General features: G+C 51.2%; 4 protein-coding genes across 4 annotated transcripts; 2 read left to right on the forward strand and 2 right to left on the reverse strand.

Annotated features, from left to right (window-relative positions):
* Window positions 1-250: 250 nt before the first annotated feature.
* Window positions 251-1,317, reverse strand: CGGC5_v005626 (uncharacterized protein; the record flags this gene model as incomplete). Its single annotated transcript, XM_032030425.1, has 5 exons — window positions 251-291; window positions 352-635; window positions 689-876; window positions 953-1,163; window positions 1,256-1,317. 5 exons carry the CDS (start codon window positions 1,315-1,317, stop codon window positions 251-253), a joined length of 786 nt encoding a protein of 261 aa, XP_031890063.1.
* Window positions 1,318-2,806: 1,489 nt separating this feature from the next.
* Window positions 2,807-3,967, forward strand: lovD-3 (Acyltransferase LovD; the record flags this gene model as incomplete). Its single annotated transcript, XM_032030424.2, has 3 exons — window positions 2,807-2,997; window positions 3,060-3,789; window positions 3,848-3,967. 3 exons carry the CDS (start codon window positions 2,807-2,809, stop codon window positions 3,965-3,967), a joined length of 1,041 nt encoding a protein of 346 aa, XP_031890064.2.
* A 1,848-nt stretch (window positions 3,968-5,815) lies between these two features.
* On the forward strand, window positions 5,816-7,728 carry CGGC5_v005628 (putative serine carboxypeptidase; the record flags this gene model as incomplete). The annotated part of the gene is made up of 3 exons (XM_032030423.1): window positions 5,816-6,008; window positions 6,061-6,236; window positions 6,289-7,728. 3 exons carry the CDS (start codon window positions 5,816-5,818, stop codon window positions 7,726-7,728), a joined length of 1,809 nt encoding a protein of 602 aa, XP_031890061.1.
* A 287-nt stretch (window positions 7,729-8,015) lies between these two features.
* On the reverse strand, window positions 8,016-9,141 carry Nmral1-0 (NmrA-like family domain-containing protein 1; the record flags this gene model as incomplete). Its single annotated transcript, XM_032030422.1, has 3 exons — window positions 8,016-8,093; window positions 8,150-8,497; window positions 8,554-9,141. The coding sequence occupies 3 exons, from the start codon at window positions 9,139-9,141 to the stop codon at window positions 8,016-8,018; spliced, it is 1,014 nt and encodes a 337-aa protein (XP_031890062.1).
* Window positions 9,142-13,426: the final 4,285 nt, after the last annotated feature.

The raw sequence follows: 13,426 nt of genomic DNA on the forward strand, positions 1-13,426 counted from the left end.
TTAATGAAGCAAGATAAGCAGTAAGGAAGTTTGTTTAGATAATGGTGTATTTTTTTGTTAGCTTTTAACGATTCTTTTGTTCTGAAATGTTTCATTGATCAAGTCTGGCAATTTTCAACGGTACTTCAGTCTTGGTATTATTGACAGTAAATACCCGAATGTGGCAAAGAGCAGCTTGTTGCATGTATGGTTTAATAAAGTCGATTGTCAATATGGAATCTTTTCTAGAAGGTAGAGCAGGAGCAGGTGGTCATCGGATCGTGTCAAGCAATTTCACGATCCCTCCATTCCCTATCTTGCTCAGCAGCATCGACCCTAACCTCCAAGCAACCCAGGTGCATGTAAACGCACCCCCGAGGACAACTCCCCACGCCACCGATCCGACAGCAACCACGAGACGGCCAACCATCTTGACGTCCTCGGGCTTGTTGTTATGCGGGAACGGCTGCGCGGGCACCGGCAGCTTGAGCATCTCGCACAGCGGGCCCCAGCCGTCACGAACTCGGTAGAAGAAGAGCTTCTCCGGCGGCACGACCCTGCGCAAGAACGCTTCGTGCGTTTCCAACACCTCAGCGCATTGGAAGCCCTTGAAACCCAGGCGGGAGACGCACGTTCTCTCGACGAGCGGGCCCCATCTTGTGGGAAACGGTCAGCAAGATTCGATTCTTAGTAGGACGGAGGCACATACGTGACGAATGAGTTCAGCACTGGAAGTGGCCGAGCGAAGAAGGGCAGCCATGGCCAGTCAACGAGGCTGGAGATTGTTTGCGCGCTCTTCCACCAAGACTCTTTGTCTCGGGTCGTTGCAATTACGACGGCATCTGGATACAGCACGAGAAGCTCCGGCACAAGCCAGATGCAGGGAGCATCAACGGTCTTTTGGCGCCGGGGAATGGTCAGCAAGAATTGGTCCTGTTAAGTCGAGATTTGCCTTAAGTTTGCAGTAACTTACCGCGGAGTAACCTTCCATGAGTTCGGCAAGCAGCCATTCCAGGCGCTTCTTCTCGGGCAGCGTCTTATCCTTCTTGGTCGCTAATTCCATGACCTCGAGCCACCGCTTCCGCACCTCCGCGGTGCCCACGAGTCCCTCGGCGCCGCCGTCATGAACAGGGCCGATGAGCGTCTCTAGGGCTTGTGCAAAGGTCTTGGTGCCAGTTCGTGACCTGAGATATCACCAAGTTCACCGTCTTAGCTCATGTATGATCTTGCCTGGCCATGGCGGCTTTTAGATTGATAATGAAGATGAAATACGTACATGCCGGCACCAATGACATGGAACTTTGTGCCCGGCTTGGGCCTCGAGTGACCTTGGCCCATTTTGTGATGAATTGCGTGAAAACACCAAGGAATCTCACGGTCAAAGAAACAAGAACAGCGTCGAGATACGCTAACTGTAAGACATACGGTGAATGGCCTCTATCAAGGCTGGCCGACTTCTTTGTATTTCCTTCCCGGTCTTCTCGGAGACCGAGACCCCGGCCCCATGTGTTCAAGGTAGTGGTGCACAGCGAGTCAGGGGCTCAATGGCTATAACATATAAGTCTTTATCGAGGAGTTCTGCCATACCCAAACTGCATTGAGAAAGAATGAAGTACATAATTCACCCATGTCAACTTATGGGCCAACCTCGCGGAGTATGTTTTCCTGTCAAGGCCACAAGCCTTGAAACATTGATATCAGCAGTCTTAATTTTCGAAAATCTTTCTCGTCATAGAAACTTGTACAAGCTGAGAATACTTAGTATGTTTTTCGGGAGTAGATTCTTCGATATGAAAAATTGGGAACTGCCTCGCGGTGCACTGAGGCACGGACAAATAGTCGGTAGAAATTCAGTACCCCAAGAGCCCCTCACCGGGGAGAGCGACTGCAGATCTTCAAGTGCGGAGGGTCCCCTGCACTTAGTCTCTCCAGGACCCATACAACCCGAAAGATGTACCGGTACAACAGCTGTCTCTGTGATTGACTCGTTCAAATGACAGCCACTGTGTAAGCACGTGCAAGAGCCTCGCTTTCGTAAGTCCACAACCACAAACATCAGGGGTATCGTTGGGTCTGTATGAGGAACCTTACGACTGAGTTATGACATTTGGTTCGCACTGGGTTACAGAGGCATTTACAAGCACGTGCAAGGGACTTGACTCACTACTATCTACATGAGTTCAAAGCCCTCATTTGCTACAGATTGGCATGGAGAAGGTGGGCGCATCGGGACGGGCAGCAACCTTGGCTCGGAAAGTGCGGTCAGAGGCTCAATGTATTCGTAGATCTGTGGAGCGAGGTTTACGATGCATTGCGAGTTCCCCGGCATAAGAGCGTCAAAGCAACTAGCATTGCTTGGAACTCGATTGCCTCAAACCGCAGCTCTCTAACCGTCGCACACGCAACTCAACTCAACACCGTCATTCTTAGGCTTATCACATTGACCGACTAGAAGCAAGTAGCTGCTGCGATCAGTTTCCAGAATGGCTTCTACAACTACCCTACCTGCAGACCAGGCAGTTGCCGCAACTGCAGGCGGGAACATGGTCTCAGAAATGGAGTCGGCCTTCAAGTCGAGTGTAGAATCAGGCCAGATTCCGGGTGCGGTGGTGATTGCGAAGGACGTGACCGGTAGGCTCCCCATACATGTATTCACTTAGCGAAATTATCACACCCGACTCGTGGACAAGAGTCTGAGACCATGGCAAGTTAGCTGACAATCGGGTCGTTGCTCTCAGGCAAAATTGACTATGTCCGCTCTTTCGGAGCCAGGTCCGTCCGACCGAATGAGAACGGGGCGTTGCCCCCGATGCAAGCAGACACAATCATGAGAATGGGTCAGGCGAGCGTGCTCGTCGGCACGGTCATGGCGCTGCAGTGCGTCGAACGCGGTCTCATTGGCTTAGATGAGAGCGTGGAAAAGTACCTCCCCGACCTGACCAGCATGAAGGTCTTGGCTGGCTTTGATGCTGAGGGTAAGCCCATCATGAGGGAGAGGAACGGAATCATCACTCTCAGGTGAATTCACCCATGATTGATACTCATCGCTCGACCATTACTGACTTCTTGCGATCAAAAAGGCACATGCTCACAGACACCTCGGGCATCTCACACGTGCCTATCAGTCCTCTTCTGCGTGAGTACTGCGCCAAGGGGTACTCAACGTACCCGTTGCCTATCGGTGGTGAGACCGACATTCCCGACCCGTTGGCCGCGCCCCCCGTCGGCGACCCGGGCGCCGAGTGGGTCCACGGCACCAACATCGACTGGGCCGGTAAGCTGGTCGAGCGAGCAACGGGAATGGACCTGGAGAGCTACATGCAGCAAAACATCTGCGCGCCGCTGGGCATCACCGACATCACGTTCAAGCTCCACCAGCGGCCCGACATGCTCGCGAGGCGGGCGGACCTGACGAAGCGCAGCCCCGAGGACGGCAAGCTGCACTACGACGACACCATCTTCTTCCGCAAGTTCCCGGAGGAGTGTTACGCCGGCTCGGGCATGTTCGCCAGTCCAGCCGCCTTCATGGCCGTGATGCACTCACTTCTGAAGCGCGACGGCGTCCTCTTGAAGCCCGACACAGTTGACCAAATGTTTGTGCCTGCGCTGAACGAGACGATGGAGCGCGGGATGAATGAGCACTTCAACAAGGTCATTCGGTTTATCAACTATGGCTACCCCCTGCCGCAGTGGCCTACTCTGCGCCGCAACTTCGGGTTCGGAGCCATTGTGATCATGCAGGATCTGGACGGAGACAAGTGGCGCCGTAAGGGGTCTATGTCCATCAACTGCGGATGGAACGTTGGACTGGTAAGTCCTGCTCTTCCTTTCGTGAGAATAGGTTTGGAAGGCTTACACCGACGAACAGCAAATCGACCCTGCAGCGGGACTGTGCACCATCGTGGCATTCCAAACTTCACCATACAGCACTCCTATCGAAGAGGAGCTTGTACACACCTTTGAGAAGGCTATGTATTCGTTGCTGTGACAGTGTTGGCCTGGCAATAGGGCCGGTACTGTTAGAAGGGCCTGACTAGCAAAACCATGCAACTGACAGTACTTGGCTAGAATGCAAATATGAATGACGAATCCATCTTTTCTTCTCCTCCTTTCATGCGTGAAACAGGCTCGGATTACTGATCTTGTCATTCGAAACTTGCAAACTATTTTCTTTTACGGTTGCTGGGTGTGAAATTGATTCATGTGATGTTGTTGTAGCAGTTTATAGGTTGTCTACAACCACGAAAGCATCCTCACGACGCCTACGCCTATTATCAAATGGTCGAAGTTTCGGAGAATGTGTGTGTTAGTACTTTACGTATGGGTGCAAATACCTTAATAGTACGTTGCGTTAATCCTTGTAATTGGCCAGTTCGAATCGTGAAAGAACGTCTTACGCCCAACGGGGAGACTAAAACGGGTGTTTACCGCGTGGTAAAACTCTAGTTGATGTTGATGTCGGCTTACATAGACTCATGCGGTTCAATTAGTGATCATCATAAGAAAAGCGCCAACCTATCATAATGACTGCAGTATCTTCATTTTGTATGGCAAAGTGGTCAACCTTGCATCTTTCCTATCGCTAAACCTTATGTTGCCAGCTATGAGGGGCTAAATCCTTCTCATCAGGTTGCCCGTCCACACAGATTGTCTTCTTCGAGGCACGCTGATAAAACCCAAATGTGATTAAGCTCGTTGATCCAACTGTTCGGGCCATGAATAATAATCAGCCTCGGATACCAAGAGCCCCTGGGTCGATCTCGATGGGACATGGGGATATACAGGATATGCAGGCAATATTGTGAAGCTATTGGGCAGTAATTATGTTGAACCTAGACTTTCTCTGCCTTTTGAATCGCATACGGGATCAGCGGCTAGGTCCTGTCTTTCAATTAGAGTAAAACGAGGCGGTTTACATCTCGCATTCCGAAAAGCGTGTTATCGGGAGGTGGATGAGAAGGTGTGCACATGGGAGAATCATGGGACGAGTTGTCCACCCTCGGATAACGCAGGTGGCGACTATGCAGAACCCGACCGGACGGTAGCTCAGTCGCTGCAAGTCTTGTCGAGGGTTGCTTTGGTGGAGGTCATCGGAACCGAACTTTGACTCCTCCCGCCGGCACTTGCAATAGAATGCTGATTCCCATAGCCAAGATAGGCAAGCTTGGGTTAGTGAAACCCATCGTGATGGTTATCGTGAGAAATTCAGACTATGGGACTGCGGGCGGCGGCAATTGGCTTCGACGCTAAATCCCCGCGAACCTTCATCCCGACTTCACCGGGAGCAACCCGTGTCCGCTAGTTCTGTAAAATCTCCCCTCGGTGAAAAGCGGCGTCTGCCGTCTATCGAAACGTTGCGGGTTTGGGGTTCAAATAAGCTAAATTGTGATGGTTGTCCCAAGGGCCCAAATGCCCACCAAATCCCATGGAATGACGGCGTTTCGAAGCCCGCGATCAAGGGTGATCCATCGAATCGCTCCCGAAAACAGCGAAAGTATTTACCCAAATCACGGCTCTTGGCAGGCACCCCCGCTCGACGATCCGACGCCATGTGAGATAAGCTCGGTCGAAACGCAAGTTGAGGTGACACTGATATGTGTCTCTTCCGGGCTCCTACGTCCGAGCTTAAACCCTTCATCGGCTGTTTTGAAACGCGCATCGCACCCTTCCGAAGATGATTAAGGTTCCTGGGGTGCTGCCTTTCATAAAAGTCCCCGCGGAGCCCCAGTGGCTTCCTTGACCTTTTGGGTGAGATCGTTAAGGGGTTGCAGATGTCGATGTAGCACGGGAAGAAGTCTCGACGAAGCTTGAACGACGAAACCACAGATCCGCCAAGATGCACTGGCTTCAGACGCTTCTCTTGTTGCCTTCGGCCGTCACTGCGACGTTGAATCTGCAGCAGTACCGCCCTGCAGCGGCGAAGAAACTGTTTCCGGAACCGGCGGGAGGCCAGCAAAACGTGGTGCAAAATGTTATTTCCAATTCTAAGGCGGCGAGGGAGCCGAAATTCCTCACTGATAAGACCCGAAGTAAATATTCGCGATATGACCAAATCACCGTAGAAACTGACGCATTTCACAGAGTTCGTCGTGAACGGCACCAAGATCCCCGAAGTGGACTGGGATGTCGGCGAGTCCTACGCTGGATTGATCCCGATCCACGCCAATAACGACACAAGCGAGAAGCTGTACTTTTGGTTCTTCCCGTCTGAGAATCAAGAGACCGAGAAGGAGATCGTAATCTGGCTCACTGGTGGTGTAGGTCAGGATGTTCGCGGGAATTTTAATGGTGCTGACTCTGCTTTTACAGCCCGGCTGCTCTTCGACTGGCGAGCTTCTCTCGGAAAATGGTCCTATGCTCTGGCAGCCAGGAATGTTTAGGCCTATCAGGAACAAATGGAGTTGGCATCGCATCACGAACGTGGTCTGGATCGACCAACCTGTTGGTGCTGGATTCTCAACGGGCACACCCACAGCAAAGGACGAGTTCGACGTCTCACGGCAGTTCCTCAGCTGGTGGCGCAACTTCATCGATACCTTTGACTTGAAGGGGTTCAAGATCTACGTCACAGGATCTTCATACAGCGGCATGTACTGCCCGTACATTGCCAGCGCCATGATCGACTCCAACGACAAGGACTACTTCAACGTCGGCGGTATGCAGATCTTCGACGGGACGTACTCAGTAGACAGCATCGGAGAGGAGATTCCCGCTCTCGCCTTTGCAGACCGTTGGGAGCACGTGTTCGCCTTCAACGACACCTTCCGCAAGACATTGAGGGACGTCAACGACAAATGTGGCTATGCCGACTACATGCGCAAGTACCTTGTCTTCCCTCCCTCCGGTCTACAGCCCGCTGTACCTCCGGGTGTCGACGGTAACGGAGAGGTCAAGACGGAGTGCGACATTTGGACAATGATCGGGGAAGCTGCGGAACAGACAAACCCTTGCTTCAGTGTGTACACGATCACGGATGGGTGCCCACTGAAGTATGACCCGCTCGGCTTCAGTGACGGTGCAAATTACCGACCTAGGGGCTCCGGACAACCCTACTTCAATCGCGATGACGTCAAGAAGGCTATTAACGCGCCAATGGATAAGGAGTGGAAGTTCTGCACCGATATTCCAGTGTTCCAGAATAGCACGGACAACTCAATCTTGGATGGACCTGGAAGCCAGCCTGTTCTTCCCAACGTCATTGACAAAACCCGCAACGTCATCCTCGCCCATGGCACCAGGGACTATGTTCTCATCGACGACGGCACGTTGTTGACGATCCAGAACCTCACGTGGGGTGGGCAGATGGGATTCCAGATGAAGCCGACAGCCCCGCTCTACGTCCCTTACCACTCCAACGACAATCCGGAGAACATTGCTGGGGCTGGTGTGATGGGTACGGTGCACTCGGAGCGAGGACTGACGTACATCGCTGTTTCCCAGGCGGGTCATTTTGTCGCCGCGGACATGCCCTCAGTCGCATTCCGAAGCGTTGAGGTGTTGGTTGGAAGGAGGGACGGGTTCGAGTCGACGACGCCATTGACCATTGACCAAAACGCGTCCATGCCCGTTGGTGACGTTGGCAATGGAACCGTCATCATGTTCCCGCAGTCAATGGAGCCCGGACGAGGGGTCTTGTCCAACCAGCCGGTGCCGAAAAACAGCAGCAGTTTTGCAACGGGCCCAGGAAGTGGGCAAGCGGTATTCGCGTTTGGGTTCGCGGCCTTCGTTACGTTCATGCTGGGCATCTAGTAAGAGGCCATCGGCTAGACTCTTGAGTACGGTTACTGAAAAGACGGGACGGACTATTATCCAAGGTGGGAGACTCGCTATCCCAAAGGGCGTGTATGGTCAATGATCCCGCATAATGGGATTGAAATATAATGATATACGCGCATAACATGCTCATGTTGTAGCCTTAAGACGCTCGTGTTGAGCGTTCCCTGAAGTCCTCCAGCAAAATATGGTGAAATATCTCGCATAACACTGGTCATAGATCCCCCACTAACATGACTTACAGCCCCTATCAAACATAGCTGTTACTTGTTTAATACAGGAGACCAGTCGTTCTTAGTTGCCCAGTCTTGCCAACTAGTCAACTGACAGTCGATGCCCGCCTAAAGGGTGTTAGCCACGAGAATCCATCACGAATGGAGACTCTGATCGATCTCACCTTTCTAATATCAGCGGCCGTCAATAGGTCCATGCCGCCATCGTATCCAGGGTCCGAGGAATACGAGAACATGTACGCAACCTCGATGCCGGTATCGCGCTCCCCTGTGGCCTCAATCATCTCCTCAGGGGTGATCTGCTTGTAAGTTGCCGTCTTTCCCGTCACCTGAGCCCATGTTTCAAGAAACTCGGGCCAAGTGCAGGTTGATCCCTCAGCCATGTAGGCTTTGCCGGGTGGCATTTGAGAGACGGCGTACGTGAAGTTACCCATATCTCCGGATGGATCGAAATGAGGCACGGGCTTCTCCGGGGAAGTGGTGAATGCCATTGTGAACGTGCCGTCAGGGTTCTGGTGAGGCATTAGCAGGAAACTCAGATAATAATAGCCGCGCAAAAGTGGTTCACCTTTCCAAAGTAGGAGTTCGGCAGGATATTGTAACTTGTGAAGAAGTAACCCGTGTGGATGCACGACATCTTTGCAGCCAGGCCGGGGTACTTCTCGTTCACATAGCCAGGGAAGATGTCGGCCTTTGCATCGAAATGGTATAGCTCCTTGAACTTTCCACCGCTGCACTTCTCTGCATGACTCAGCGTCGACACCAAGAAGCCGTTCTCGTCGAGGGTGTCCACCGTTGTCGCCGCCGCATCAGCAATGTTACGGCCCTGACGATACTCAACATCATACGCGTACTTGCGGCACGAGATGCCAAGCTCCTGGGCCTTTGCGCGACAGTCCGGCCGGAAAAAGGGTTCCCAGTAGTTCGTCACACTGAAGATGACGTTGGCGTCACGAAAGGCCTCCTTCAGCGAGTCTACATCTTCCAGATCCGCCTGCACAACTTCCACACCGAGTGATGCTAGCGCCGTGGCGGCGGGAGAGGAGACGTTGCGGGTGAGCCCTCGGACGCGGTACCCCGCGGCGAGGAAGCGGCGAGCGACGGAGCCACCTTGGTTTCCAGTGGCGCCGACGACGGCAATGAGCTTCTCGGGCATTGTCTGCTGTGCGACCCCGTCGACAGGTCCGTGATGGTGGGAGGCAGAGTTGCGAGGCGGTGAGAGGTGGGGTCCAAGAGTTCGAGAAGCTCGAGCGAATCGTGGGCTGATCTGGCGGGCTGGGATGGGGTCGGAATGAGAAGGTTCAGAAACTGAATTTGAGAAGCGGTTTTCTTATTTGCCGCTAGTTTTGAGCCTGATGGAAAGGTGTGAATGAAGTGTTCGCGCTGGCGGATGAAGAGTTCTTCAGCTTCTGGAGAAAGTTCGCGGAAGCCCCTCCTCCATTGCGGTCCCGTCCCCGCCGCTTCACGACATGCTCAAGGCCTAGATGCCGCCTTCGTCGGAAACACTAATTGCTAGTGTGGACGGTATCAGTGGCGCCCAAGGGAGAAAAAATGCTGGAATGTGATACGAGTGGATCTCGTCATACCATCTGCCCATCGATGCAGAGACGCATCGGGAGCGGATCCCTATGTGGGTTTAGCATGTTGACACTAAGATGCCGAAGTACGGGGGCGGCACAGACGCCAAACTGTTCGCGGAATAGGGCACGAAGGATTTCCGCCGCCTCGGTTAAGGTTTATCTCTGCTTTATTGCAAGTCCGACATAAGAATATCTCCAATGATGCACTAGGAGTTACGAGAAGCAACATGTTGAAATAACAATACATTGAAAACAATCAAAGAGCGTGATCAATTCAATATCTGATTGGCCATGTATCACATGATACATGTAATGTAAGGAGTGTTCAATGCCCGCGACAGTGGGTCGCAGAGACGTAAGAAAACATAGCAACAATGGGTCGTAGTAAAATTCGTCAAAATCCGTAAAGCTGCGAAACTTTGCAAATGGCGATATCTCACTCCTTGACTCCATCACCTGGAACCTTCAATGTTCCCACTACTTTGTTAGCAAGACTCAACAGAAGATAAATATAAAAAAGGTAAGCATTGACTTACTCCCTCCTGGGGGTTCGTACACAGGTATGTCCCGGCGGCCCCAGTCAACATTATGGGTCGAATCAAGCTCCGAGATGTTGGTTGACTGGGCAGACATTTGAGGTGAACGACGACTCCGGTGTTGGGGGTAACGAATCTCTGAAATCTCAGCATTTGACGGAGTGGCAAACGAACGAAGCGGAGGGACCGGTTTGGCACACGCTGTTGATACGACGACGAGAGTAATTGAAACGACAGTGGCAGACCTCATGATAAGTATGTCCAATCTGGTAGCGGCAAGGTGTTAGGTGATGTAGGTGATGTAGGAGATGTAGCTTTTTGCTGCTGATATCTGTATGTGTTGACTGCATATAATTGGAATGGATGTGATAGAGTATTTATATCCTAACAGCCGAGCCGGTGTAAGCAGCTTCTGGTCCAGGGAGAAAATCCTTCCCATGCCAAGCAACATTTATGGGCTATGAATTCATCAGCCGCAACGATATATGACATCCGCCTTGCCTTACATGACGAGCTTACTCGGTGAAAATAGGAAGGGGTGGTCAGAAACTTTCAGCACATTAGACTAGCTTTAGCAAGGATAGATATGGCAGCGCTCGAGTGTAACAAGAGGTAATGAAGCCGACTAAACATGACGCAGACTTACCTAGTAGCAATTCCTCTTGTCTATGAGAACAGCACCAACTTTGACGAGACCGCTATTGTCGTGTCTGCTGGAGTTTAGCCTGCCCTTTCTCTAGAAACCCATTCTCGTCAATCCTCAACTGTAGCGCCGGTTCCAAAGGCCGGCCATCCAACGTTAAGTTCGTAATTGAGTCGTTCTCTGGAGTCTAGATCGGCTGCAAGTGGCCAGACTTTATGAATGCCAAGTCTTGAAGTGTGTATCGGCTTACCTCCACGTCTCCCCCAAAGAGAAAAACAAATGTACACATGCCGACAACACGTATTCTGCACTGTGCCAGGTTTTGCACTTTCGGCCCCACCCGTGACCTAACTCATGGCCGTAGCATCAGAATCAATACTTCAAAATGAGCTTGAACTGATCAAGAGATATCATTTAAGAGCTTTAAGGCATCGTACGCAATATCAGTACTATATAACTGTCGAGCAGCCTACAGAAGCACCAAAGCTTGGAAGATTTGCTTTTCAGTGCCGGAAGTTCTAGGGCTTTTACATGAATCAACTTACCAGCCACCGTGGGTGGGGCAAAGTTCGTAGGATGTCAGATTAATTGACGGGAAGACGCCCCGTTTTCACATACCCGTCAGGAAGCCCATTCCCGGACAAAACAGAGCAGACGCTGTAGTTTTACAAGTATTTCTTTTGTCGTGGTAGAATACCAACACGACTTGATTGAAATGGGGAAATAATCAAAACTCCCACAACAGAGCTCGATAAGATTAATTCCGATAATCTAGGTTGTTGCTAGGTTGTTATTGCTAACTTGTATGCATCGTGTTCGCAAGGAAACATGAAAAGACTGACTTAATAGTCGAGCTGGCTGTTGTCTGTGCCATGAAAACGAGCGATTTCGAAATAAAAAGAAATAAAACGAAGAAAAGACCGTGATACATGAGAGACCGTGATCCTTCAATCGGCCATGTTACCGCCACCAGGCTTTTCAAATGGACTCGCAGATTTGAGACCACTAACGGCCTGGTACGCAACATTTCGGACATCTTTTTCATTCATGAGGATGATTTTCATCGGAATCTCGCTGGCTGAGAGCAGATTTGGAACTGCTTGTTGCTACACACCGGTACCAGTTTCCGATCCATGCCTTACAAGCAGCATTCGGGTCTCGTCGACTGACATCTGTGACCTCACGGTATGGGGTTCCTTCGATTATGCTTTTAGCGTCGCCACAAAGTCTGATTTATATCATTATCACTCACCATGAATGCCGGCCCGTGGTAAGTTTTGTGGGTCTAGAGAAGTCCTGGCGTGAACGTCCGCTGTTGTTTGTGCCTCCAGCCGTTTGAACTGTTGCTTCTTTTCTGTTTCTTCGGGGATTTCGGAAGGATGGTTTCGCTTCTTGGCCCAGCTACACTGCTCGCATTTGGTTCTCTGGCGATTCCAGTTGTTCGAGGGCTCGTGCAATTGATCTGGGCTCGTCGAGACCTCTGAGACATCGGATAACTTCTCAGACGACAACCCAGGTTGGCGAAGCCAAGGGAACCATCTGCGTTGATATTGACTGCCTTCTACCTGAGACCAGGAGAATTGGTTGACAGGAGGGACCGGAGTAGCATTGACGCTTATGGACGCAGCGATTGTGAGAATAACATGCAGAATATTTTCAAGCCGCATACCTAATGGATTGCAATGAAGAAAAAATTCTTGGTGCTCGGTGGGTAGTGACAATGGGAAAAAAGACGGGTTTCTCACGCAGGTAATCTCAAAGGCAATACTCTCACAGGCGACATTGGAGGAGGAAAATGCTTTCTTTTTATGATTATCTGTGTTGAGAAGATAAAAGGTATCAAGCAAACCGCCGACTTGGAAGCCTTGTCGCAGTTCTTCCTAGGCCCTGTAGAATTCCTTGTTTTCTTAAACATAATCAGAATTCACCTGCAGTCCACAGTCATATGCGCAGTGCATGTGCTGGTCCAGCCCAGGCAGGCTGGCAATTTCATTTTGAAAGGGTGGTTAGAATATCTTGAAAACGCGTGGTTTGACGGTGCCGGTTTCCCCCAGTAGCTATCCTTGGACCATGTTTTCACAGGAGAGGGGGGAGACCCCCAGAGGGGTGTTGCTCAGCTCAAGGTTGTGGCTTGGTGACCTGGCCTATTTCGACTGGCCCCCGGCAATCATCCAGTCTTGGATGCCGCCCCAAGAGATCCAGCTATTTGAGTCTTGCAGCAGCTCCCCTGTGTTCGAAGGCCAGATGCCATCCTGGAACTGGGTTAAGAAGGAGCTGCCAACCCTCACGATATATTTCGGGCGGGCACGGTCTATCAGAAGAGACAACAAGAAGGCAAATACTTGCTTTCGTGTTCTTTGACACGTGGGCGTTCGTAACAATGATATTCCATTCATCTCCAGCGGATTAAGCTCCAATCACTGCAGTTGAAGCTCAAGTATGTAGAAAGCCGCGCAGACAGGTCGATCATCATGAAGTAACCTCCAGGAATCTCTTCTGGTGTCGTTCTTGGCCTAAAGCCTAAGCAAATAATGAGCTTGCAAGCCGCACGTCGTTCTGACAATCGCAATCGAAATGAGTGGGTGTGATGAAAAGCTGAAAAAGACGCACTGAGGCGGCAAATGGTGCAAAGCTGGTCGGTTATTGACGGCAAATGTTCGAATTAGTCCTTCATGAATCAAA

This window comes from Colletotrichum fructicola (genome assembly GCF_000319635.2).
Source record: "Colletotrichum fructicola Nara gc5 chromosome Unknown KSG_Nara_v1_contig03, whole genome shotgun sequence".
In the NCBI taxonomy this organism is placed as follows: domain Eukaryota; kingdom Fungi; phylum Ascomycota; class Sordariomycetes; order Glomerellales; family Glomerellaceae; genus Colletotrichum; species Colletotrichum fructicola.